The 27,016-nt window shown below is 41.0% G+C and overlaps 1 protein-coding gene across 1 annotated transcript; it reads right to left on the bottom strand.

Moving 5' to 3' along the window:
• Positions 1-9,664: 9,664 nt before the first annotated feature.
• hopx (HOP homeobox) lies at positions 9,665-20,376 on the bottom strand. Its single transcript, XM_071204518.1, has 2 exons — positions 20,052-20,376; positions 9,665-10,270 (listed from the first exon to the last, which is right to left on the bottom strand). The coding sequence occupies exons 1-2, from the start codon at positions 20,200-20,202 to the stop codon at positions 10,170-10,172; spliced, it is 252 nt and encodes an 83-aa protein (XP_071060619.1). The 5' UTR covers positions 20,203-20,376; the 3' UTR covers positions 9,665-10,169.
• Positions 20,377-27,016: the final 6,640 nt, after the last annotated feature.

The raw sequence follows: 27,016 nt of genomic DNA, 5'->3' as shown, positions 1-27,016 counted from the left end.
GAGTGCTATGAAATTAAATGTATTCAATTCATATCATGTGTCAATTCAATGAGAGCAAACCTACCAGGATCAAGACATTGGGTTAGGGATCCAAGCTTTTATTTGTCCTTTCTTTGATACTTTGATCCTGTTTTGCTCAACTGTGGTTGTTTTGAATATGCTATATAAATGAACTAGATTTGTCCCGTGATAAAAATGTTGAATATGTTAAAATCCCAGTTGAGTTTGAGACGTCTGGAGGGGAGATGTGAGTGAGAACAGATGACATGTATACGTCTGTTTCTCTCTTGATGACATTACCATGTGTCTAAAGACTTGAATAGAAAATCTGCACTGCAGTTTTATACCTCATGAATTATTTGTGGTTTTAAATCGCAGACATTTTAAATAAATCACGGCAGGGAAGATAAATAATGTTCGTCCACTGTGTTTTTACTTTGCTGTTGAGCTGGATTTTTGCATTTATATCACAACCACATGTGTCTGAATCCCTGCAGACAGACAGCCTCTGTTCACTGACTTTATTTTGTAGGTATTTTAGCCTTGAAAGTGTAATATTTCCACTGAGGCAACGCTGTGCCTTCTCTTCCAGTTCAACCACTTCCTCGTCTCTCTCTGAAGTTCTGATTTGGTACAGATGTGCGTCTGCCATTAAAAAAAAAATTCACGCGTTGATGTGTGTCACTTCAGGCCACTGTGTGTGTGTGTGTGTGTGTGTGTGTGTGTGTGTGTGTGTGTGTGTGTGTGTGTGTGTGTGTGTGTGTGTGTGTGTGTGTGTGTGTGTGTGTGTGAATGTGTGAACATGTTCCCAAAGCCTCTCAGAATCCCCCTTGGTGACACCACAACCGGGCCGCAGTCTGGTTCAGCGAGAGTGCCTGGATATCCACTAAGATCCCATAACAAGTGAGTGTTACATAAAGAGGAGTCGTTGTGGTGTGTGCTGCTGCTCTCAGTGTGGGCTGTACATCAGTGCAGTTTGTAGCTCAACTCGGCTAGACATGAAGGAGATTGGACCGACGTCCCTCTGGGAGGCTAATCTGGGATTAGCCCGCCATGATGGTGTTAGCTGCACGTCAAATCAAGCGCTTCCTTAACAGGCAGACACCAGCCAGTGTTAGAGGGGTTTGATACTTTAGGTGAGCCATGACTCAGATTGTTGAATGTATCTCTTTGTATGTTGAACAAATTAAAAGTCATAGTATGTCTTAAACGTCCCATGTCATGTTTTTCTGGTTATCACCCGTCCCCTTGTGTTATGAAGGTTTTTCTGCATGTACACGGTCTGCAGAGTCACAAACCCTCAAAGTACACCCTGTAGCGAGTAAAGCTCTAACACAGGAAAGACCTGTCTGTGCTGCCCCAGAACGCCTCGTTGGACATTTCTCTTTTTCCATTGTTTACTTCTTGGGTATAGTGATGTATTTCGGGTATAATGACGTTACGTTACGTCCGCTGAGCCGTTATGTTTGGACCAATCCGCGGACTTCCTCACACACACTCGGTGGGACGTTGCTGCGAAGAGCAGGACACTGTGAGCTGGCACCACGGCACTCAGCCTGGGCACACACACAAACTCCCAGCCAGGCTGCGGGTGTGTGTGTGCCCAGGCTGAGTTCTGCGGTGTCTCGAAGGCGGCCACTGGGCTCACAGGGAGGGGGGGGGAGGAGCTCCAACAAGCCGTTTAGGACACAGAGGGAATACACATTCTATACAGAGATGCTGTGAGAAACCAGTGTGAGTTTGGAACATTGCACAATATAAATCTATTCTAGTAGACCTCAACAATGGAATTATGATCAGTAGAAGTTGCCATGACATGGGACCTTTAATATTTGAAAAGATATCATGGAAAAAGTCATAGTATGGTGTATTGAAAATGTCATATAAAAGACATATGTTAAAAAATGGTTATACTGTGGTGTAGTCAGTCAAAAATATCATAGCAAAAATCTAAATTAATAGTTCGAAATAACAAGAGAAAAGTCATGAAAATATCATAAGAATCATTAAAATATCAAGAAAAAGTCATAGTATAATATCTCTAAATGTCAAAAAAGTATTTGTGTAGCATGTCGAAAATATCATAAAAAAGCCATAGATAGTATAGTTAAAGATATAATGAAATAAGTCATAGTATAGTGTATCCAAAAGAAAGTCATGTATATAAAAAGCGTGCATCTTGTAATGGTGTAAGATGTAAATTGCCCCCTGTCCAATAATTGAAAGAAAGCTTGGTTTATGTCGTAGGAAATACATTTTGGTCAGTAACAGCCAACGGTTAACAGGTTAACAGGTGTGATTACAGTCAGTGATTCTGACATAATATAATCTCTAAAGAAGGTATGTTTCTTATGTAACTAATACGTTTGCTGACTTCCTCTTCGCTGTCTCAGCCGTCTTGCTTTATCACTTGTTCTGTGCCAACATCCTCCGCAGGATGTGGAGAGCCTGCTGCCCACACCTTCTGCAAAACACAGGAAACACTTAAAAATAGATGTTTCGGATAATAATAAAAACACACTTAGCATTAATTACATTAACGGGTTTATTTTTAAGGAGGTTCTTGTTATGACACCTTCCTGCTTTACACCGCTGTGATTTAACACATATTTAACAGTTCAGTGCTTAACCCGTTAAGCCCCAAGCCTGTTTCTCAGGTCTCAGGCTCGAAAATGACATTTCCAGAACAAATGACCATAACTACACTTCTAAAAGGGGAAAAGAGCCAATCAAATCGAAGGGGAATTTCCACATACACACCAACGTGACCATTGAGAAGTGGGGGCTATGCGCACGCAGTTTGCCCAAAGCGAAACCTGTCTTACGCTCTGAAATCTGAAAACTTTATTGCTGATGGATTATCAGAAATCATTTCAAAGTGACACAGACACATTGGCTTAACATGGATTAAGCTACAGCAGCGTTTTACCGTTTGAATGCCATTGAAGACAACTTTTGATCAGACAACAACAAAGGTAAGACATATTGCAGTGTTGGCTACCTAATGCTACGTGGTGTGATGTCTGTTTTTGTTTCTAATGTCGCAAGTTCTGATCATGGATTGATGATACAGATACCTATCGAACCTGTGTAATCTCACGTTGCTAATCGATGGGTTGGATTTGCATTTACGATAAGTAATAAGGGTTTTATACCGTGAGTTCTGTGCTAACGGCGTTAGCATTTTTTCGCTCAGGGCTAATTCAGAGGCTCAGCGTTAGTCTTGTGCTTTTTTTGCTAAAAATTGTTCATATCATCAGTTAGCTAAGATTCTTCCCGTTACATGGATATGAAACATTCATAGTTTATTAAATATTAAGAAGCCCTCAGACGCTGTTTCCTGCAGATGATGCGTCTTTCCGCCCGCCGGCGGGGGGATGGGGTTCAACAGGTTAAGAACAATCACCTATTGGAGGAAAATGGAGTTTAAGCTTGATCTCCTGAAGTTGCTGCAGATTATAAAGTATTAGGCGCGTTCACAACGGAGTACTTTTCCCCGTACTATTCCCGTTTAGTTCCGCTAGTTCAAGCCAGAGCCCTATAATAGAAATACGGCGCTGGTTCAAGCTAACCAAGCTTATAAAGTTCCTTATAAATACTAAAATGATCTCTATCTTTGTCTATGTTTCCTTTGCACGGTTGTTACTCTGCAAACATCCATGTCAGGGTGGAGTAACAGGAACTCTCTCCAAACAAAAACCTCTCTGGTAAATATTCCCTGAGCTGAGAGGAACTGGCTGCTGTCGGTTTCTGCTGCTGTGGGTTTGAACCAGAACCAGTTGGACCTTCACTCTGCAAACTCAGTATTGACTTCATTAATACCCATGATATACTGCCGAGGATGAGGCACATCCATGTGGCTTTAGGAACAGATGTGTGAAAAATGTGTATCTTCATGGTCTTCAGGTTTGAATTTTGAAAAACGACCTCCAGTTTATCTGAGAGTTTATCTAAAGGTGTCGGAAAGGAATGCAAAAATCTAAGGATGGTCAAGTTTTAGTTTTGCTTTAAAGGGTTTGTCTGACGGTGACAGTTCAAAGCAGATCAGTGCTGGCTAGCTAATTTTAGCGTGTGATGAATATTTTCTATTAGTGTAAATTCATATTTTATAAGATACATGTTTCCTCCCACATGAGGATGTTTTGAACGTCAACTCTGAACTGTGTTTTCTTTCACAACATCTCTGTCATATGGGAGCGGAGTTGGATGCTTCAACAGAAGAAGGGAGGGTACTTTTTAAACTGGGAATGTCAACAGATTCTTTGTGGTTTTTGTTATTAATAGCATATGGAAACATTTCAATCAGGAAAGACTTCACTTGTTGTTTAAAGAACATGTACTTGCGCATGCGCCGTATGATGGAAATGTAAATAGTCTTTGGAGATTAAAACCCAATCCTGATATCGTATATCTTAAGAGGAAGTGCAGCTGTGAGCATATAGGAAACCCACCCTTGGGGTCTAGACCAGTGGCGGTTCTAGACCAATTTGACTGGGGGGCCAGTTATTTTCTGAGGGGGGCACAATACATGCAGGACGAAAAAGAGAACTAGACAGTATGAAGTAATTGCGCATAAGAAAACAATGCAATACAGTTATTGGTATTTGTTTCAGTACACTTATTTATTTCAGATAGATCTTATAGTTATTACTGTTAGCTTCAGCTTAAGTTATAGTGCAATGTTTACACTCACACCATATTTATATAAAAATAAAGGCAATGAACAGTTACATCTCTACTTTACAAAGGGTGTCTGCACAATCTCACATTACAGCAACAAAATCCTGCGGTTTTTGGCAAACCGGGTACCATAAAATATACATTAAAAAAAAAAAAAAACTTTTCATTGTTAGGGGGGCCACAGGGGGGTCAGAGGTCAGTGTTAGGGCCACTGGCCCCCCCTGGCCCCCCCTAGAACCGCCCCTGGTCTAGACTCTAGACACTGATGGTGATGATGAAGATCTGGATTGATGAGGAGAAGGGATGAAGAGGATGCTGAAGATCTGGATTTGATGAGGAGATGTGATGAAGAGGATGCTGAAGATCTGGATTTGATGAGGAGATGTGATGAAGAGGATGCTGAAGATCTGGATTTGATGAGGAAGTGTGATGAAGAGGATGCTGAAGATCTGGATTTGATGAGGAAGTGTGATGAAGAGGATGCTGAAGATCTGGATTTGATGAGGAGATGTGATGAAGAGGATGCTGAAGATCTGGATTTGATGAGGAAGTGTGATGAAGAGGATGCTGAAGATCTGGATTTGATGAGGAGATGTGATGAAGAGGATGCTGAAGATATGGATTTGATGAGGAGATGTGATGAAGAAGATGCTAAAGATCTGGATTTGATGAGGAGATGTGATGAAGAGGATGCTGAAGATCTGGATTTGATGAGGAGATGTGATGAAGAGGATGCTGAAGATCTGGATTTGATGAGGAAGTGTGATGAAGAGGATGCTGAAGATCTGGATTTGATGAGGAAGTGTGATGAAGAGGATGCTGAAGATCTGGATTTGATGAGGAGATGTGATGAAGAGGATGCTGAAGATCTGGATTTGATGAGGAGATGTGATGAAGAGGATGCTGAAGATCTGGATTTGATGAGGAGATGTGATGAAGAGGATGCTGAAGATCTGGATTTGATGAGGAGATGTGATGAAGAGGATGCTGAAGATCTGGATTTGATGAGGAGATGTGATGAAGAGGATGCTGAAGATCTGGATTTGATGAGGAGATGTGATGAAGAGGATGCTGAAGATCTGGATTTGATGAGGAGATGTGATGAAGAGGATGCTGAAGATCTGGATTTGATGAGGAAGTGTGATGAAGAGGATGCTGAAGATCTGGATTTGATGAGGAGATGTGATGAAGAGGATGCTGAAGATCTGGATTTGATGAGGAAGTGTGATGAAGAGGATGCTGAAGATCTGGATTTGATGAGGAGATGTGATGAAGAGGATGCTGAAGATCTGGATTTGATGAGGAGATGTGATGAAGAGGAGATGTGATGAAGAGGAGGTGGTTTTTTGGTTATCTCTCCTGACTCTGGATGTGATGAGAGGAGGTAGATGGGGTGGAGGCCGCAGCATGAACACCTGCAATCACAGCTGACTGCAGGAGAGAGGAGAACGATGTTAAAGTTTGACTGCAGCACGATGATTGGCTGCTGGAGTTTGAGGTGAAATGTGATTGGTCAAAAGAGAACACCCACGATGAGCATATTATATGCAGCTGTGGAGTTAATGAATCTAATAAATACATATATTTATATTATAGCATGTCATAAATAGTATTTAAAAAATATGTTTAAATCATAGTTTAGCTTGCCTTAAGAAAATATTAATGTTATAGTATGTCACAAAAGGTCTTTCAAAGTGATTAAAAGAGTATGAAAAATCCCAGTTCAGAAAGCGAGAATTGACACGCAGTTAACAAGACTCTGTGTTCTCCTGCCTTTATGGGAACAGAAGTCAAGCGGCACAAAGTGACCCATCTGAAGCTGGCAGAGCTAAATGGCAGATTCCTCACAGCTCTGCAGAGTCCTCTTAGCAACACACAAAACCACACTGCATTCACATGCTGCACACACACTCTTATGGCTCCACAACACACACACCATGTACACATCCTTTCAGGGGACATTACATTGACTTACATGCATTTCCTGGAGACTTGTCCTAACCTTAACCCTAACCAAGTCTTCACCCTAAAATTAATGATCCCCCTTATGGGGACCTCCATTTTGTCCCCATAAGGGAGGCGAGTCCCCACACGTGACTGTGTAAACAGATTTAGGTCCCCACAAGTATAGTAATGCTAGGCGCCACACACACACACACACACACACACACACACACACACACACACACACACACACACACACACACACACACACACACACACACACACACACACACACACACACACACACACACACACACACACACACACACACACACACACACACACACACACACACACACACACACACACACACACACACACACACACACACACACACACACACACACACAGTGGTGTCTGTTTCCTGAGCCCGGGGGTGTTTTCCTCTGTTCAGCTGAAAATAGGCAGTTGTTTATAGTGTGAACACCCCACACACACATGCTGTTGCTCAAGCCCCTGCTGAAAACACACATTATATCAGAGACCCCACCCATCTCTCACTCACACTATTTCCTCTTGGTTTGGATTGCTTAGCACCAAAACGGTTTACTTGTATTGCTCGGTGATATTACACATTGTGAGCAAAACAATGGCAACGAGTGTTGGAAAGGTTCTGTTAAAAGTTAGACGATAGTTACCCTTTGAAAATGTAAAAACTAAAATAAAACAATAAAGAAACTGTTGAATTAAAAAATTAAAAATAGACTAAAATCCAATTTAAAGAGTTGTGTCCTACAACCAGAGAAGTCATACAATGCTGCATTGATTCCAAGTCACTGGGTCACATGACATAGAAGCAATTGAAAAGCAATCTTTTCCCAAATTACTTTATAAATGATGCAATAGCTACAACTTGTCGACCGATATAAGCCACTACAAAGGAAAGATTACTCAATGACGGTTTAACTAATTAATTCATATGGAAATACAGTTACTCCAGGTTGTTTTACATAATGGAAAAAGCAGGAGGATTTATTTAAAAATGTTTTTGCCAGATATTCAATGCATTCAGCTGATAATGTATCCACAGTGACTTTTCTGCATTACTGAAAGTGGAATAAACTTTCATATCTAATATTCCTGAGAGAGGTCACGAAGTCCTGATGGTGCACAAACGTTCTCTCTGGAGTCAGCAGGATGTGAGTCTCTGTGTGTGTGTGTGTGTGTGTGGTGTGTGTGTGTGTGTGTGTGTGTGTGTGTGTGTGTGTGTGTGTGTGTGTGTGTGTGTGTGTGTGTGTGTGTGTGTGTGTGGTCTAGCATTACTATACTTGTGGGGACCTACATCTGTTTACACAGTCACGTGCACGGACTGGCTTCCCTTATGGGGACAAAATGGAGGTCCCCATAAGGGGGATCATTAATTTTAGGGTGAAGACTTGGTTAGGGTTAGGCATGTGTTGGTTATGGTTAAGGTTAAGATAAGTCTCCAGGAAATGCATGTAAGTCAATGTAATGTCCCCTGAAGTGATGTATACATGGTGTGTGTGTGTGTGTGTGTGTGTGTGTGTGTGTGTGTGTGTGCGCGTGTGTGTAATGTCACAAGTAGACCAAGAAGATGTCATGAATGTCATTGCTGATGATACATACTTTATGACTGTGTGTGTGTGTGTGTGTGTGTGTGTGTGTGTGTGTGTGTGTGTGTGTGTGTGTGTGTGTGTGTGTCAGATGTTAACACCTTGTCACAGCAGCTTGTTAACAGCAGCAGTTGAACTACCTGTTGGGTTGGTGTTGGTTTCTGTCGAGCTCGTTGTGCAGACGGTTCTCACAGAGAGTTCACTCCGGGCTGTTTGGCAGGAAACCTCATCTCTGCTTTCTCTTTCTCACAAACAACATTTCTCTGCTGTCCGGTACATTTAGAAACGGCCTCTCGCTCCACTTTTTGAGCATCTCTGATTTTCGTTCCTCCACAGCGTCATTTATGTAGCCTCTTGTTTCTGCTGAAAATAACTATTTCATTTCAAAGATTGTATTGTACCTCTCGCTTGAACTGGAAACTGGAAACATGAAAGGGAGAATAGAAAGAGATCATATTAAATGCTCTCAACCCTTAACATATATTGCGAAAAAAGCTATAAATACATGACAGTTTTTCCAATAAGCAGGTGTAGTAGTTGAACAAAAATAAAAACGCTACTTTGTCCTTAGACCATAACCTTTAGTATTATTAAAACATCCTGCTAATAAAACAAATCAACAGGACAGCAACCACATCAGGTCAGAGGAAGCATCCCAAAATAACCACAAACTGAACTATTTTCAGTCAAACCCAAACCAACAATGTGCTTTCATCAGTACTTCCCGTCTTATCTTCCTTTTTAGTAGCACTCAGACCGCAGGCCAATCACGGAAGACGTGGTTCTTAAAAAGAAGTAGAACACTCACAGCGTTATTTCAGGAAAACATCGATACAAAACACAAGTACAGTAATAGTGCATTTCTTACAGACTTTTTCAGCTGTCGATTGGTACACATGTGATGCTCTAGTCTAGTGAGTATTTGGGGCTCCAGTAAATATTAAAGTACAACAAAATACTTTTTTTAGCCATTAAAGGTAGGTAGGTAAGAATGGAGAAACCAGCTCGAGTGCGCTAGAATTTGAAAGTACGCACCCGAAAAAAATCTGCCCCTTCCTTCAGACTTCCTCACAGAGCCCCTCCTCCAACACACACGAACGCACTCATGACCAATGAGGGCACGAGATAAGTTTGTGCCCCGATGGAAGGCTGACAGGCAGGTAGGCCATCCAGTTACTTTAGCCGGGTCGAGTCAGATGATTGGTCGTGCTTTTTACAGCGCCACGGCTTCCACAGATCACACTTTTTAATGTATTTATTGTCAAAGCATTTCAGATATTCATTGCTATCGGGATGTTAAGAGCATTCCATGGAATATAACAACACGTGTTTCTGAAGTGAATTACCTACCCCGACTGCCGTGTTCATATCCTTTTTACAACGAGTGATCACAAGGAAGGAAACGGACATTGCAATGACATCACCTGTCTTTTATTTAGCCGGTGATTCAGTCATTCAGCTCACTCGGCTCATATGTCCACCCCCCCATCCTCCTTCCTCTACAACTGGACATGTTCCACAATTGTCCCCGGATAGCGGCAACTGATTCCAGCAGCATCTATTGTAATCCCAGCGCTTCCTTGCATTTAGTTATAGTCCCATAGGCGGCTCCCTGCTGACAGACGCACATGTAAACAAAGCCTGAAAACAAAAGGCCCCCAGTCTATTGTATAACCACAGAGCACACTCGAGTCATTTTAACTTATAATAATAACAATATGTTTATTTCTGTAAACATGGCGGTTATATTGGCACACAAACACCTTCACATTCAGAAGTTAAAATAGCTTCATAGATACAAAACAACAACGAGTGACACAGAGGGGAAGGGTATGAGGGAAAGGTGGAGGGGGCATTTTTGTCCAGGAGCAACAAAGTCAGCGCTGAGCTTCTTCTTCTTCTTCTTCGGTATCAGTCCAACACTGATCCGAGTTCAGACGGAAGACCCTCCGCCTTCCTCCACTGTGCGTTGCGTAGCTTGAACCATTTCTGCAGGACACAAACAAAAGGAACTAATTACACACACACCCATGGGAGGTGTTGCGGGAGGTTTGGTTCAGAAACAAAGCAATGAGGTAATTTACAGAAAGTCATGACAGGGATATTCCTGAGAAGCAACACGGGTGGAGTGTGTGTAGCGTCACGAGTGATCGGGACAAAAAGACATCCTCAGGCCACTGGGTACACACAGTATAGGCTTCACACCTATTACTGAACGATGCCTGGACACATGAGGAACTAACACAACTATAGGATGACTATGTGATACTTAAAGGTGGGGTAGGTAAGTTTCAGAAACCGGCTCGAGTGCACTAACATGTGAAAGTACGCAGCCGAAAAGAATCCGCCCCTTCCTTCAGACTTCCTTACAGACACATGAACGCGCACATAACGTCAGCAGACTGGTGAAAGTTGTACTTGTTACAGCATCACGGCTTCCACAGATGACGTTTTTTAATGGATTTGTTGTCAACGCACTTCAGATATTCATTGCTATCGGGATGTTTAGAGCATTCCATGGAATATAACAAAAGGTGTATCTCGAGCCGGTTTCTGAAACTTACCTACCCCACCTTTAAGTGAAGTGATTCAACTGGTATCGATTACAGTTTGTTTGAAGGCAATTTAAACACTGCAATCTCAGAGGTGTGGCGATAGATGTCTGGTTAATAATATTGCCGTTGCCATGTGATGGGTTTAAAGCTATCATAACACCTGCTAGGATACATCAGTGCTTTTCTTTCTACCGAGATGAACAACTCATTTCTGCGAGTGCTGTAATCAGTATGTTAGCCTAGCTTAGCATACATATGAGCGCTACTGGGATATACAGTAGCTAGCTTTACTTTTCGACAAGGACAATGCGGTCACCTGCTTAGCCTCATTAGCGCGTCGTATGCTGTTAAATGTGCACCCTAACATCACTGCCAAAATGACAACATCTGCAGTGAACTTATGCTTCCAGCTTCCAAAGCATTTAGGTTGGCTAACAAGCTCATTAGGAACATGTAAGTCAGATGTGAACATGCTACGCCTTGAACAAGTTAACGTGGCTACGGTTAGCATATCAACATCTTCTGTATACATGCACCATTTTAGCATGCTAGCATTAGCCTGTTACGATACATGAAAACGTCCATATGCATTTTAGTAGGCCTATACGCACGCCTGTGAGTTTATAAAAAGAAAACGATAACGGTTTTGATTAGGTTAGGACAGGGGTGTCAAACTAAATGTATTCGCGGGCCACATCACAATTATGGTTGCACTCAAAGGGCCGGTTGTGACTTTAGGACTATATAAATATATAATATATATGAAATAATGTATTATAATACATCATTTCCTCTGCATTGAATTATTATCGGATAGGGTAATAACTTCATAATTAACTACGTCTGAAAGCAGAAGTCTAGGGCAAATAATTGTAAGTCTCTTCAGTGAGCATGTCACAAAACAAGATGCATTGTGGGACATGTAGGCTACTTTATGGGCACGTAAAGTGGCATGTAACCGTGGCATGTAACCATATAATAAACTTATTATATTCTTTGCATGCGGGCCACATTAAATGAAGTCGCGGGCCGGATTTGGCCCCCGGGCCTTGAGTTTGACACCCCTGGGTTAGGATTAAATAACGAAAAGATTTGAGCACAGTCAGATTTAAAGGGGAATTAAGGATTTCCATAACTGGTTTAGTTGAGTCTTTTCGTGACCAGAGCACCATCCTAAAAGGCAAACCCTAAATCTAAATGCTACGCCTAAAAGACAGTCATAGCTGTAGCCATGTTTCCTTTCTCTATTAAGTTCATAATCACGTTACACTTATATTTCTTTGTGAGTTTAGGTGTGGTCTCTGAGTCACAGTGACACGGCAGTGACCCCGAGGCGAAGTCGTATTATGAAAACCACGAAAGAAAAATGTTTCCATCCGACTTTAGCAGGCTCCTCCACAAATAAGTGCGCCACTGAACACACACACCACACACACACACACACACACCACACACACACACACACACACACACACACCACACACACACACACACACACACACACACACACACACCACACACACACACACACACACACACACACACACACACACACACACACACACACACACACACACACACACACCTGGATGGTTTCCACATTTTGTCGAGAACACATGAGAATCCCATTTGGAGTCATCTGCACTTAGGAGTAAATCAATTCTGCTCTGCGTTCATCTGTGTGAGGATTTCATATTCGTGTAGCTCCTCTCTGCGATGCAGGACATTCATGTTGCGGGAAAATAAACTATTCTTTAACATTAGATGTGTCAAAACTAAAGAAAATCCAGTCTATCCAGTCTTTAAAATGCCATTTTCTCCACCAGGTGTTGAATGGAAGTCAGATTACACACAAGAAGCCCGAAGTCACAACCCTGTTTAGTTTGCAATCCTTTCAAAGTGGAAAAGACCTTTGAATGTCTTTTAAAAAGTCCTATAATCCTGCTGACCTATACACTCGTGCTTATGTTGTTCTTTCAAACTGACTATAGGAGTGGATTACATAACCGGGCCTTTCAAACTTCTCTTCACCTTTGCTGACTCACTGGAAACAAATACAAGTGATCTATGAAAGGAGCTTAAGCATGCCTTACAGAGGTTAGAGCATGTTGTAAATGTGAAACGGGGAGTGGAGTTCGGGAGTGTTTCTCCAGCTAAACCTTCTCCAATGAGAGCTTTGTTAACGCTCGACAGGGGGGGGGAAGCGGTAGAAAACAGGCAGAAAAAAACCCGCTCATCAGCTGGAAACGAATTGAGGTCTTTTGATGAGGGGCCAGACCTTTACCTCACTCTGTCAGGTTAGCCCCCCCACCTTTGTGTACCATGAATGGAAACAGTCACTGACACTGGGAGAGGAATTAGGACGCAGCGCAGAGCAGTTTTAGTTCATCTAACATTTTTCATCGGCTGAAAAGCTGCATTGTAAACCTCAGTGGAGCCAAATAATAAAACACCTTTAGGCGCATTCACACTGCGGTACTTTTCCCACAAAGGTTCATGTGAACTTAGTTCATGATCGCGTTCACACCAAAAAGAGCCGTACTAAAAGTAGTTCATGCGAACCTTTTACCCCTCGAAAGTCCCTGCTAGAGAGCAGGGACTTTCGAGGGGGTAAAAAGGTTCGCATGAACTACTTTTAGTACCGGCTCTTTTTGAGAAAAGAGCTATATTCCTGATTGGCTGGGCGGATTGCAAACCACGCCCCGTAAAACTCCCAAAAAGTTTTGTGAAGCCGCCATTTATTATCCTCGCATTAGCATTATTAGCATTAGCATTAGCCCAGCGCAGAAACGCAGAGAGACTAACTTATGGCAACACCAAATAAAACATGGGAGCGGTGGAGATGAGGAGGTGTCGGCGTTCTGGCGTAATTACTCGGAAGGCTTCAGTAGAAGCTGCTGGACTCCCAGCAGCTTTCTACTGAAGCCAGTCCCCAACTCGGGGACTTCCGGCCGGGGACTTTGGGCGGCAGTATACGCCGTGAAGTGGTATTTGCTGCCTGCCAGTAAACCCAAAGCAGAAGAAGAAGAAGAAGAAGTGACGTCCAGCCGGCTTCATTTGCCTAATCCACCCCCAGGGACTTTCTCTGGTGTGAACGCGATCTGTACTTAGTTTCATGCGAACTAAAGAGTTCTCATGAACTAAATTCTGATGAACCTTTGTGGGAAACGTATCCGCAGTGTGAATGCGCCTCTTGGCTGTGTTAGAAACGAAGGTGGTGCTCTGCGGTGAAAGAAGTAAGCGAAATGTTTTGTGTGAAATTGTCTCTTTGTCTTTCCACACACGTCTTCGGCGAGAACACATCTTAACAGGCTAACGTTAGCATGTTCACATCGCTTGAACGATACATGCGAAATGTAAGCATCTGCTGTTTTAACATGGATTTAAATATGTTTTTTAAGCCATGTTCAAACCATAGTATGTTCATATGTGGTTTGTGAGCTTGTTAGATGCTTTGATAATGGGCCGTACATTTCTACACAACTACCAGGAAAACATATGCACTTTAGTCGTCTCTAAAACTTAATTTCTGGGGTTTACTGAGGACAGGATTTTCTCCTCTTTCAAGGCAATTACACGTCAGGGCTATGGCCATTTTCTGACATGCTGGAAAAAACAAGCTATTCATACTGGCAGCAAATTAAATGTGAGACAGTTGCCAACACTTATAGAAGGTTACAAAGTTACGTGGATATGGCCAGGGGTTTATTGCGAAAGGTAACAATTGTGGATCTGGTAGAGCTGACTTTATCAAGGTTTAAAAGTTGTAATAAAGTTTGCAGTCTTGGTTCGGACTGCTCGACTATAGTTTAAAATCCAAAACATGATTGCTTGATGCTTTTATTCCCCCGAAAACAACATCTTGTTTCGATAATAAAAATTACGTTGCCTTCACGCAGCCTGGTCATGATAGAGGGTCATCATTCAGTACGGACAGAATGATTACAAATAGTAAAAATTGCAGCGTTTACGAGCATGCACGAGGGATTTGAGGGAATTTGAGACCCTCTACTTTAAATGTGTACTCTATACACATTTAACATAAATATCAGTTTACTGTGGTGCATTGTGGGAACATTACGATGTATACAAGGGATTAAAAGTCAGGATATTGCAAATCGTCGCTATAGACTTTTTATCTGATTCTCTCTCATGTTATTTATGGAAATGAAATATTAACCTTGGAGCATCCCTTTAAGTATTGAGGCTTAAACATCTCTGGACTGCAAACCAAAGCATATGTTGTCTTTTCTTTCAACATGTGTAGCTACAGTGATGCAGAAGGCTTGGACAACATTGTAAAAGAGGCCTCCACTTGTAGTACAAACTACATAATCAGATCTACCCGTGTACACCTGAGGGCGGTGTGACTTCAGCCCTGAGAAACCTGGATGAACTGGTTTGAGGAGTTGAAGTCACAGTCTGACATCAACGAGTGAGAGACAGGTGGAATATTTGTACTGTACTGTAAAGAGCTAGGACGCACCTGTGCCAAGCTAATTATGAAAAGGACACACATTTTCCCTGTCATGTGCGATATTCTCAAGCACAAACACTAGCAGAAATATTTGCCTATGCGGTGTACGTCAACGCAAATGAAATAATTTACATGTAGGATTTCAACAGTGGGTACAGCTAAGCAAATAGGGCGTTGTTGTTGCCCTGGAAATCCCTGAAGAGGAATACCAACAAGGGCTGGGGTCGATAAATTAGATTAGATTTGGATATCGTAATATTGGCATAAGCTTTTTCCTTACTTGGTTCTAATGGCTGCATATAGTTAAGTGATGTAACTTTCTGAACAAAGCTTGATGTTCTAGCTTTTTCTATTATTTGTTTATATCCACATTACTCATAGTAATTGCGTGAGATCACAAAAAGTCAACCCTAGAATATTGTCGCAATATCGATATGGAGGCATTAGTAAAAGAAATGTGCAAAATAGATTTAATGGGGAGTGATGCGGATAGAGTCCTAGAGCAGGAAATATGTTAGTATTATAGCATTTCCAGAGTCTTTCGTCTTGAAGTCAATGGCTTTTGAATCAGCTTTTGGTGAATTTCCCCAAAACAAGGTTGAATCAAATGTATACGAATGTCATGTTAGTAACATACGTGAGTAAATACCCAACTGGGTTAAGGTACGGTTACAAAAGGAGGTTGCTAACCAGTGTCTAAATGAGACGACTAAACGCCCATCATGCCGAACATTAGCTGCCTTTAGCTTAGCGGTGGTGACGTGAAGTCATGTGACCGTGCTGTAGTTCCTTTATAGGCCCAAACATTAGCCACCTTTAGCTTAGCGGTGGTGACGTGAAGTCATGTGACCGTGCTGTAGTTCCTTTATAGCCTAACGTTAGCCACCTTTAGCTTAGCGGTGGTGACGTGAAGTCATGGGACCGATCTGTAGTTCCTTTATAGCCCAACATTAGCCACCTTTAGCTTAGCGGTGGTGACGTGAAGTCATGTGACCGTGCTGTAGTTCCTTTATAGCCCAACATTAGCCACCTTTAGCTTAGCGGTGGTGACGTGAAGTCATGTGACCGTGCTGTAGTTCCTTTATAGCCCAACATTAGCCACCTTTAGCTTAGCGGTGGTGACGTGAAGTCATGTGACCGTGCTGTAGTTCCTTTATAGCCTAACGTTAGCCACCTTTAGCTTTAGCGGTGTTGACGTGAAGTCATGGGACCGATCTGTAGTTCCTTTATAGCCCAACATTAGCCACCTTTAGCTTAGCGGTGGTGACGTGAAGTCATGGGACCGTGCTGTAGTTCCTTTATAGCCCAACATTAGCTGCCTTTAGCTTAGCGGTGGTGACGTGAAGTCATGTGACCGTGCTGTAGTTCCTTTATAGCCTAACGTTAGCCACCTTTAGCTTAGCGGTGGTGACGTGAAGTCATTGGACGATCTGTAGTTCCTTTATAGCCCAACATTAGCCACCTTTAGCTTAGCGGTGGTGACGTGAAGTCATGTGACCGTGCTGTAGTTCCTTTATAGCCCAATATTAGCCGCCTTTAAGCTTAGCGGTGGTGACGTGAAGTCATGTGACCGTGCTGTAGTTCTTTTATAGCCTAACGTTAGCCACCTTTAGCTTAGCGGTGGTGACGTGAAGTCATGTGACCGTGCTGTAGTTCTTTATAGCCCAACATTAGCCACCTTTAGCTTAGCGGTGGTGACGTGAAGTCATGTGACCGTGCTGGTAGTTCCTTTATAGCCCAACATTAGCCACCCTTTAGCTTAGCGGTGGTGACGTGAAGTCATGGGACCGATCTGTGGTTCCTTTATAGCCCAACATTAGCCCACCTTTAGCTAGCGGTGGTGACGTGAAGTCATGTGACCGTGCTGTAGTTCTTTTATATCCTAACGTTAGCTTTTTACTTCTGGGAATCTGAAGATTTACTCTCCAATAATCATAAAGTGGTGTCAATATGTCACAAGAGTTTAATTTGCTTGAAGAAAATGTGATTGTTTTTTTTATCCGAGGGCGCCATTGAGATGCTAACTTCCAGGTCTCTATTTAAAAGTACGTCATGAATGCACCAATCTATTCCAACCCCACAAACTATACCTCATTACGGAGAGCTTTTACAATGATCTATCAGAGGGTTTCTCCAGGAGGTGCCTTTCAACATGTTGTTATCGGCACTCTGAAGCTTCACATCTGGCTCCTGATGTGACAGTTGCACAGACTTACAGTTAGACATTCCTCAGATAGAGGCATGGTGGGAGTGTTTACATGTGGGGGTGGTGGTGGGAGAGATTAAATACCTAACTAGTAATGTGATGTTTTGTCATGTTTTCCACTTCAATTAATGCCTCTCAGATGGTCTGAAATGGGAACATGTGCACATCCGACCAAGTATGACTAAAATAAACTCAAACTTTGTCGACAATAGAGACTTCCATCACTGATGCATGGACGTATGATCTTTCCTTAAAGTCGCCCTCTTTAAACTTGAAGTCCCCCTGTGGAGATCAATCAGTGTTCGTAAGAATGAACAAAACATTCTTCCTGAGCTGAAACAGAAGCAGGAAACTCCACTCTGAATGACTTCATCATGCAGAACAACAGTGGAGCAGACGATCAATGGGGCGCTGCCGCCTCTGTGGTCAGTGTTGACGTGCAAATGACAATTATATCATCAGATTGCGACTTGCCTTGCCTTAGCCAGGGATCACACGGAGCACACAAACCTGCTCGATTAAGTTTCATATCACAGATTTAAAATGTTGTTTAGCTGTATCTTCCTCTAACTGAGATATGAAAACTGACACACACTCCTGACTTGTCAACTTCTCTTGACACTAACTTGTGGACACCATATTGACAAGTTTCCTGAGTCTGAGTGAACAAGTTCGGTTTTTTCTGTAACTTCAGTAAAACCTCTCACATTTGCATAGATTTAAATAAAATAGTATTTCTACTAAAGTACTACTGAGGTTAAACTACTCGGTGACATAAAATCACACCCAAATGCGTATTGAAAATGAAAATGCACAACAACATTTTGCATAAACAGTTGAAACTTGGCATAGATGATGATGTGGTAAAGCAGTTGGCTACGTGCCTATATCAATATCTCATTATTTATATAAATGCTGCATACGGTTTGTTCAGCAGCACAATTACATCGATATAGTCAGCCTAAAAATGTAGAAATCTAGATTTATGACCATATTAATACTACATATTTAGTCCCACACAAATAGAAAAACGAGTGTGGTTACTATGGTTACTACAAGGATACTGTACAAATATCATATGAAAGACATGTTTGTAAAGGGCCACGGCTCAATTAAATGACCGTAAATATTCTTAAATCACCATAAAAGAAAGGTTGACCACACAAAGCGATCACACAGCAGAGAGATGCCTGCTCATGGTCTATGGGAATACTATTACACGTTGGTAAAGGTCTAAACTAAAGAATACTACACAGAAAAACTGTAAAATGACCACCGACATGTTTAAATCACCTTAAAACTAAAATGTCTTTCTTAGGAGTTCACCACTTGGTCTGTATAAGAATATTACATTAATATACTATTCCGTACTGTATACTATAGGAGTTTTCTGTTATCTAATTATTTACAGACACTTAACAACACGTTTCAGCCTTAAACTCACACATTTAGACTTGAAAGCAATGTGAAAACGCACTCGTGTGTCCTCAAACCCTTAAATTAAGATGTTCTTCACTCTTATATTTTCTAGAATGTTGCTTTCAGTGGATTTCAGCCTAAACCACAAAATCTGACCTTGGCAAGATTGTGAGAAACAAATATTGTATTTTCCCATCTGAACAAAACTCAGAATACATTCGAGTGTTTCACATTAATTCTCTATACTCACTTGTGTGTCCTCAACACAGCTAATATTAAGATGTTCTATTCCCTCATTATAAATTAAAAAACTGCCGCTTCTTTCAATACATTTAGCATAAATGACTTGGAAACACTGTCATAACACCCGTTGTACCCCATACTGACCACACTACTAATAACAAAGGGGAGTTTTGGACATGTCAGGTCTCTATACTCACTTGTGTGTCCTTGAAACCTCATATCAATAAGTTCTACACTTTTCAATACATTTAGCCATAAAACTCACATCTAGGCTTGAAACATTGTGAAAACACACTTTTTACCCCATACTGAGCACAATCTCAAGAAAAGAGTGATTTTTTCCCACATGTTTGGTCTCTCTACTCACGTGTGTGTCCTTAAAACCTAATATCAAGAAGTTCGACACTCTTATATTTTCTAGAAATGCTGCTTTTCAATACATTTAGCCATAAACTCACACATCTAGACTTGTGTGAAAAAACACACTTTTCACCCCATACTGTCGAATAAAAGAGGGATTTATTTCTAACTCACTTTGTGTGTCCCTCATTAATAGCAAAGAAGTTCTACGCTCTAGAAATCCTGCTATCAATAAACCTTCAGCCTTAAAATGTACAGATGACTTGCAAACATTGTGAAAAACACATTTCTTTCACCATTTTTTTAGCCCATCTTAACAAAACTCAGAATAAAAGACCGTTTGTTCGTTATGGTCTCTTTACTCACGTGTTTCCTCAACATTATTAACTCGTATTTCTAGAAATGCTGCTTTTCAACTCACACATATTGACTTGAAAACCCTGTAAAAAAACCTCTTTTTTACCCCATACTAACCCAAAATACTAATAAAATAGCGTTCTCCCCCCCTCCCCATGTTATGTCTCTCTACTCACTTTGCGTGTCCTCCTCTGACAGCCCGCACTCGGCCGCGATCAGCATGAGCGTGGTCCCGTCCGGATGTCTGGTGACTTTAGTGAAACTGTCCTCCAGAACTTTGGTCTGCTCCTCCGCCCGCATCATGCACTCCATGGCTTTAGAAGACATGATATTCCCGGGTGTTATTCCCTCTTTGCGCTGCAGTCTGTCCGGTTCTCAGCCTGCGGTCGTTGCTCCTACGCTCTGCGGGGAGAGAGTGCGCACAGCCGGGGATGGAGAGGCGCGCAGCTCGGCGGGAGTGTGGTGGAGAAAGTGGAAGCGGTGTGTGTGAGTGTGTGAGAGTGTGTGCGTGTGTGGAGGTTTTACTACTGTCAACAGAGGATACGTCACGAAGCTGAGCCCCTCCCACCAACACATCAGTGACACAGCTTGAAGGAATATTATGGGAGTGTTGTTATAGCAAGATGGCAAAAAATAAATAGAAAATGATGAGGAAAATCAATAAATAACTTTTTGGGTCTGCAGGGATATCACGAGGAAATTAAATAACAAGACGCTTATTTGTTACTGGAAACTGATACACTGACATTGGGATATTAAAGGAGAAGTTAAAAGGCTCAAATATGACTATATGTACTATTACATAACAGGAAGTCACGTTTTAATAACATCTTTAAATTGATACTCAAACTGTTTTGATAAATTCCACATTTAGTTTCTGATACTGCCACTAGAGGGCAGTTTTTCAAATCTAGTGGTGTAATAAAGTTATATTTATTAAAGGAAATTAAATCTATTTGTAATAGATGTTTAAGCTATTGGTGTCTTCAATTAATATTTAAATAATGTCAAGTTAGGCCCAAAAAAAGTCTGAAGTTGACCCGTAAATATATCAAAACAGGGTTTAACATCTTAAAATATATATATTTTGTGTTTTCACAACAAAATAAAATATGTATATTACAGAGGGAATTATGTTTTCTTTTACAACCTTAAACTATCTCTACACAGCATATATCATCCATTAATAAAAACTACCAAAGCCAATCATTTTTCTTAAGTACCAAACTTATGTTTTCTAGACTCGAGGATGTTTAGAAAATGTATTCTCTTGAAACTAAATGATGTGTGTGTGTGATGTCTGAAGTGTTCAAAGCTGTTGTTACGGTCCTAAAGCATCAAAGTGTTTGAACACACACATGTAGAAATTGTCATTTTAGTATTAGAGTATTATCTCCGCTGACGACACAGCTGATAACAAGCTGTCCCTTTATGACATAATAAAACATAATACACAGTTCTGTGGGATGCAATAAAAAACGTACGTTGTATAAAGTCACGCAGCTGCAGATGGACCCGGTCGTATTCAAAGATAAGAAAGGTAAATCTTGTCAGATCCAAAGTTCAGCCTCTGATCGTAAACGAGATCCAGCTCTCAGGGTTTTTGTTAATTATAAAACATTGACTTTCTTTCACTGTTTTCACAAGTTATCAATTATTGATTTTAGCTCCAGTCTGACTCACAGTGGGATCTACTCCATCTGTGGCACCACCTCAACAGTTTCTCTTCATTAGGGAACGATATGGAAATATACAGCAACACATATAATAGACCAGTAAAATGGGTGAGTCTAAGGAACACAATGTTATTATTTCATGCATTTTTAATACCATATATAATCAGAATGTCATGTTAGTCTCAATGTGTTTTAGATATTGCAAAGAATATATATTTTAGAGGAAAACGCATGAAGCAAAAGAAAGTATTACGCATTATATTTCAGTGAAATGGGTGAGTTTACGGAACACAACAGAAATAAAAGTTATTATTTAATTAAGTTTTAATACAATATATAATCAGAATCTCATGTTAGTCTCAATATGTTTTAGATATAGTAAAAAAATATATATTTTTACCGTAACAACACTGAAAAAACTGAGATGTTGACTTTAATTAAATGTCAACACATTTCCCATAGCTGTAGTTGAAGGCAATGATATGAAGTTGAACCTAATATTTTGTATTTTAACTTAATATGATTGCTTTCAACTAACTTAACACAGTAACGTGAATTCTGTTGACATATAGAACATTTCATTAAAGTCAACGTTTCAGTTGTTTCGATGAACAGAATTAAAGCTAACGTGAGTCCGCTGACCCTCAGGGCTGAAATGGTTCGTAGAGATAAAGGTCCCGACCTGTGATATTTTTACTGGTGTTGGACTCACACGCACACTCTCTGTTATCAGTGTGTGTGTTCGATTTCAGGCTCTTTATAGAACCCGTTATCCCTCACTGCAGGCGACCTGTCGACCGTGTCAGAGTATCTGTGTTTATTTCTGTTTATTTATCCGACGGCTCAGGGTTTTGGACCCGACACCACCCTCAGAGGCGGATTGTTGCCAAAATAAACTCCTCCTGTGAGATATGAGCGCTGAAAATCTCACTTTACTTTTTTTTTTTTGCCCTCACAAAAAGGGACTTATGGACTTATATAGATACAAATGATATAGACAATACAAAAAGAAAAGAAAAAACAAAAAATATATACAGTAGGGAATCCCTTTCCCATGCACCCCGTCCCCCCCTCTTCCCACCCATCTTGCCATTTCACTGAAAATCCTACCTGATGTTTTTTAGCAATCGTCTGAGTTCATCTATATATTATATATATATTATAGCATAACAATTTATAGCATAACAATTTATCCACATAAAATACATTCATTCCTTTCTTTTTTTTTTTTTTTTTTTCTTCCACATAACATTTCATCTGTTTAAGCTGAATTGCGATTAACTCCTAATAAAAAAATAAAATCTCACTTTTCTAACGTTTTAGGAAGGGGGTTTTGGTTTCATGAATAAGGTCTGTGGTTAATGCAAGCTAAAGAGACTGTTATGTTTTGTTCTAAGATATAGAACAAATACTTTTGTGTTCGCGGCCAAATTTGACCGGTCCTGTTTTAACTGCTATTACATTAACACAAAAACCATTAATCATCACCACATTTCATTTCACATCCTTTCAAGCTGTACATATTGTGTCAGAGTACTGGCACACATGAAACACTGCAGTACATATACAAAGAACAGACACTGAACATGTATTGCGTGTGCCAGGTGTGATCCATGTGGGGGGAGGGGCACATAAGGGGGGGGCACATCTAGAGAGTGTGTGTGTGTGTGTGTGTGTGTGTGTGTGTGTGTGTGTGTGTGTGTGTGTGTGTGTGTGTGTGTGTGTTTGATCTGATCCGGATGGTTACTAATTCCTTTCTTTTTGTTGAAGCTGTTGTTGGCAGTAGATTATTTAATGTTTGTGTGTGTGTGTGTGTGTGTGTGTGATCTGATCCGGATGGTTACTAATTCCTTTTCTTTATGCGACCGGGAACACCTTGGGTGTTACAAAGTTGACTAAATCATCCAAAGTTCAATGAAAGTGTTGATCAGCCATTGTATATGTTCAAATGTCTGCTGTGAAGGATATCATAACGCCTTAATAATGCAATCGAATGTAAAACAAAAAAGTTATGCTTGATGAAAGTAGTAAATCAGCTGTAATGTCAACAGGAGGGTTAATAAAACGTGATGACAGTAAGAGAAAAGGCTTTTGTAGAATAGCTTATATCAAATGATAAGTCGTGTGAACGTGGTGTGGAGTTATATACTTATGGTGATTGCACTTGCACTTCATAAACATGTCAACACTACTAACTTGTAGATATGATCCAGATGAACAGCACATCGCGTTCCTGCTGGAATCCAACCGTAGAAACCAGTGATTGTTATTTTGACGAGTGAACCTGTATTTCTTGAATTCTTCATGATATACTCTTTCTTTTGTTAAACAGGACATTGCATCATCGTGAGCCTTCACAGTGCTAACAGGAACACGTCTGATCTGATACATGATGGTCTTAAATGTCCTCCCCATAAATCATCAGGACAACAACATAACACACAAGAGATGAGGAGACCACGAAATGTCAAATAAATGATTATATTAATCAACTGAATTAATTGTTTGTAATAACATGGACCAACACGGGTAGAAGAAACCGTCCTCAACACATCTCAATGTCTGAACGATAGCTAATCAGCAGCAGCTTGATCTTCTGTCAGACGATATTTCTTAGTAACACAATCTGTCTCAGTGACGGTGTACGAGTCTCATTCACAAACTGTCCGGATAAGGAACACACTGCGGTGTCGAGTCTTTACTCGCCGACATGATTACAGATAAGAGACGATCCACAGATTGAGTCACTTTGTTCTATTATCTGAATCTTTCTCTACGAATCGTTTTCAGCCCGAGGGTCAGCGGACTCATGACAGCGAAAACTGAAAGGTTGACTTTAATTAAATGTTTTATGTCAACAGATTTCACGTAACTGTAATTAGGTTAGTTGAAAGTAATAATATTAAGTTGAGATACAAAATATTAGGTTCAACTTAATATTATTGCCTTCAACTCCAGCTATGTGAAATGTGTTGACATAATACATTTAATTAAAGTCAACATCTGTGTTGTTACCATATTGAGACTAACATGAGATTCTGATTATATATTTTAATATTAATTCATTGCCGATGTCTTTAGCTGAATGTATTTCCCTTCGTGCCGAGCCATCTGCTGTGTTCCACACGTATCTAAAGAGTTGCATAACGATGTCCTTTAAGCAGACGCGTCTCAGACACAGCGAGGCGTCCTGCAGCGGGCAGGCAAGCTGAACACTTGCTGTTGTTGCACATAATTACAGGTAAAGTGTTAAAGTCACGCTCATCACGGAGCTGCTGGGATTTCTGACTAATACAGATGCTGAGTCACCGCAACATCTGTCCCCTGCTGAGTCAGAGAACAACTGTCATGATGTCCCTTTCCTGTAGTGCACGTGTCAAACTCGAGGCCCGGGGGCCAAATCCGGCCCGTGGTGGATTTAATTTCGGCCCGCAGGATCATTTCTAATTACTTTTAGATCTGGCCCGCCGGTATATTGCACACACACCTTCACTCCATCCTGAGGGTCTCCTCCGCTCAGAGCCTGAGCCCAAACATTGATGACCTTGCTCCCGAGATGAGACGCCAAGTATCTGAGCTAGCATCACAGAGCAGCACACTGACTTCAATGGATGCTTCCTTCTGCACTTTCTTTCTTGAGACAGCAGGGCATGATTGGTTTCTCTTTGAGGGGAATAGTTTTGTTGAAGCTGTTGTTGACCTGTGGAGAAATGTACTCATAAGAAATGACTCTGGAGAAGCTGCAGATAGAGCCATAAGAAATGAATGCAACTGATTATTTAATGTTAATGTTGTTTTTATAGGCAATCATTTAAGCTTTGTTAGTTCCAGGTTCAATATGTGCAATGAGTTCATTTCAATACGTTCTGCAATAAACATTGAACCAGTCCGGCCCTCCACTAGTACCCATTTATTTTATTTTGGCCCACTTTGTATTTGAGTTTGACCCCCCTGCTGTAGTGTGTTATGTAGGTTTTAGTGCATGTAAATGGTCTGCAAAGGCTAAAATCCCAAAGTTCCCTCCAGAGGGAGTTTCTCTTTCATACAGAAAATAGATATAGATATAATAGAATAGATACAATTATGAACATATATTAAAATCAAGCACAATCATGTCACAGAATTGTCTTTTATGGCAAACCTCAGAGTCGAAAGACGTACAGTTAAAAATAAATCCACTACAAGTTAATGTAATGCTTAGATAGTTGTTTCTAAACCTTGGGGAAAAGGTCATGAAGGTTAATTTGTTTTGTATCATTTGTAGTTTATGTTGCTAATGTCTGGTTTCTGGTCTTTGTGTTGTATGCCTGGGCATGTCATTTAAGCATGAGACCATACTAATACAAATCTAATGAAATACTTGTAATAATTATGAAAGTAAGATGTAAACACATACCAGTGTTTGAGGTTAAAGGTTTGGAGGAGTTTTTACAAAAATATGCACACTCTACAGCTAATAATCCCAAAGATAACTGAGGAATGTAAAACGTCATACATTCACAAATACAATTCTCTCTATATTGAGATTAAATAAAGAATAAAGCCACAAAAGCCAAGACCTCGCTGAAGGAGAACCCAAGACAAACAGTGGTGTGTGTGTTCAGAGGAGCCTCACGAGATGATCTGGGGAGGATCTGATGTACGGCAGGTTACTAAAAATACATCGAGTCCTCTGGGAAGCAGATCTGCGGCTGTCCTCCGCCTCACCTTCGAACCCGGGTCATTAACAGAGACGTGTTTTCATTAAAGAGAGCCTGCGATCAGCGCTGATGCCTGGACGAGAGTTCATCACTGGACCAGGTTCAGGCAGAGGCTCCGACATAAGTCCACTCCCTCGTCAAACAACAACATCTGGGAATGAAGGATCTCATTAACATTGAGGCGGGAGAAGTGGAAACAAGACGCTGAGTTATGACAATAGGCTGTAGACACATGGAGGCAAATCGTCTTTTTGAGTGTTACATAGTGATGTCATTGTGTTCCAGATATAGTCTAATAAAGTTTGATTGTCAGTTTAATGCTGCAATCACACCGGACGCGATGCGACTGTCAGCGGTGTTTACTCGCATCATTCAAACAGGAGGTGCTGGCTAGGGAGCTACAACTACAACAAGATGAACATATTTGACCGTGATTTAATTGTAATACACGTTTCTAAATGATGCCGGAGTAACAACACACTGATACCGGTTAGTAAAAACCATGAATTAATGCTTTGACAAGTCTGCAGACAGACGGCAGGCGGAACACCTTTTAAAATGCGTGTTTTCTGAATGGAGATCGGCTAAGCTAACGTTATATATGCTCCGACCGTCCACACTCACAACAACGGCCTACAGACATAAATAAACCAGCGACTGTATTCGCCATGACACAGGCAGTCTGTGGTTTGTACTTGTTTCACTTCTGTCTAGTTTCTGAACAGATATGAGGAGCTGTGAGCTCTGAGGGCTAACGGCTGATGT

The sequence above is a fragment of the Pseudochaenichthys georgianus genome, chromosome 10, assembly GCF_902827115.2.
Source record: "Pseudochaenichthys georgianus chromosome 10, fPseGeo1.2, whole genome shotgun sequence".
Taxonomy (NCBI): Eukaryota; Metazoa; Chordata; class Actinopteri; order Perciformes; family Channichthyidae; genus Pseudochaenichthys; species Pseudochaenichthys georgianus.
Note: the sequence above shows the minus strand (reverse complement) of the source record. Positions and strands in the feature narration are given on the sequence as shown.

Coding starts and splice junctions, on each gene's coding strand:
- hopx (XM_071204518.1), bottom strand. CDS start 20,202: ATGTCTTCTAAAGCCATGGAGTGCATGATGCGGGCGGAGGAGCAGACC. Junction 10,271..20,051: donor GTCAGAGGAGGACACGCAAA/GTGAGTAGAGAG, acceptor GTGTGTAATTAG/TTCCTTTTGTTTGTGTCCTG.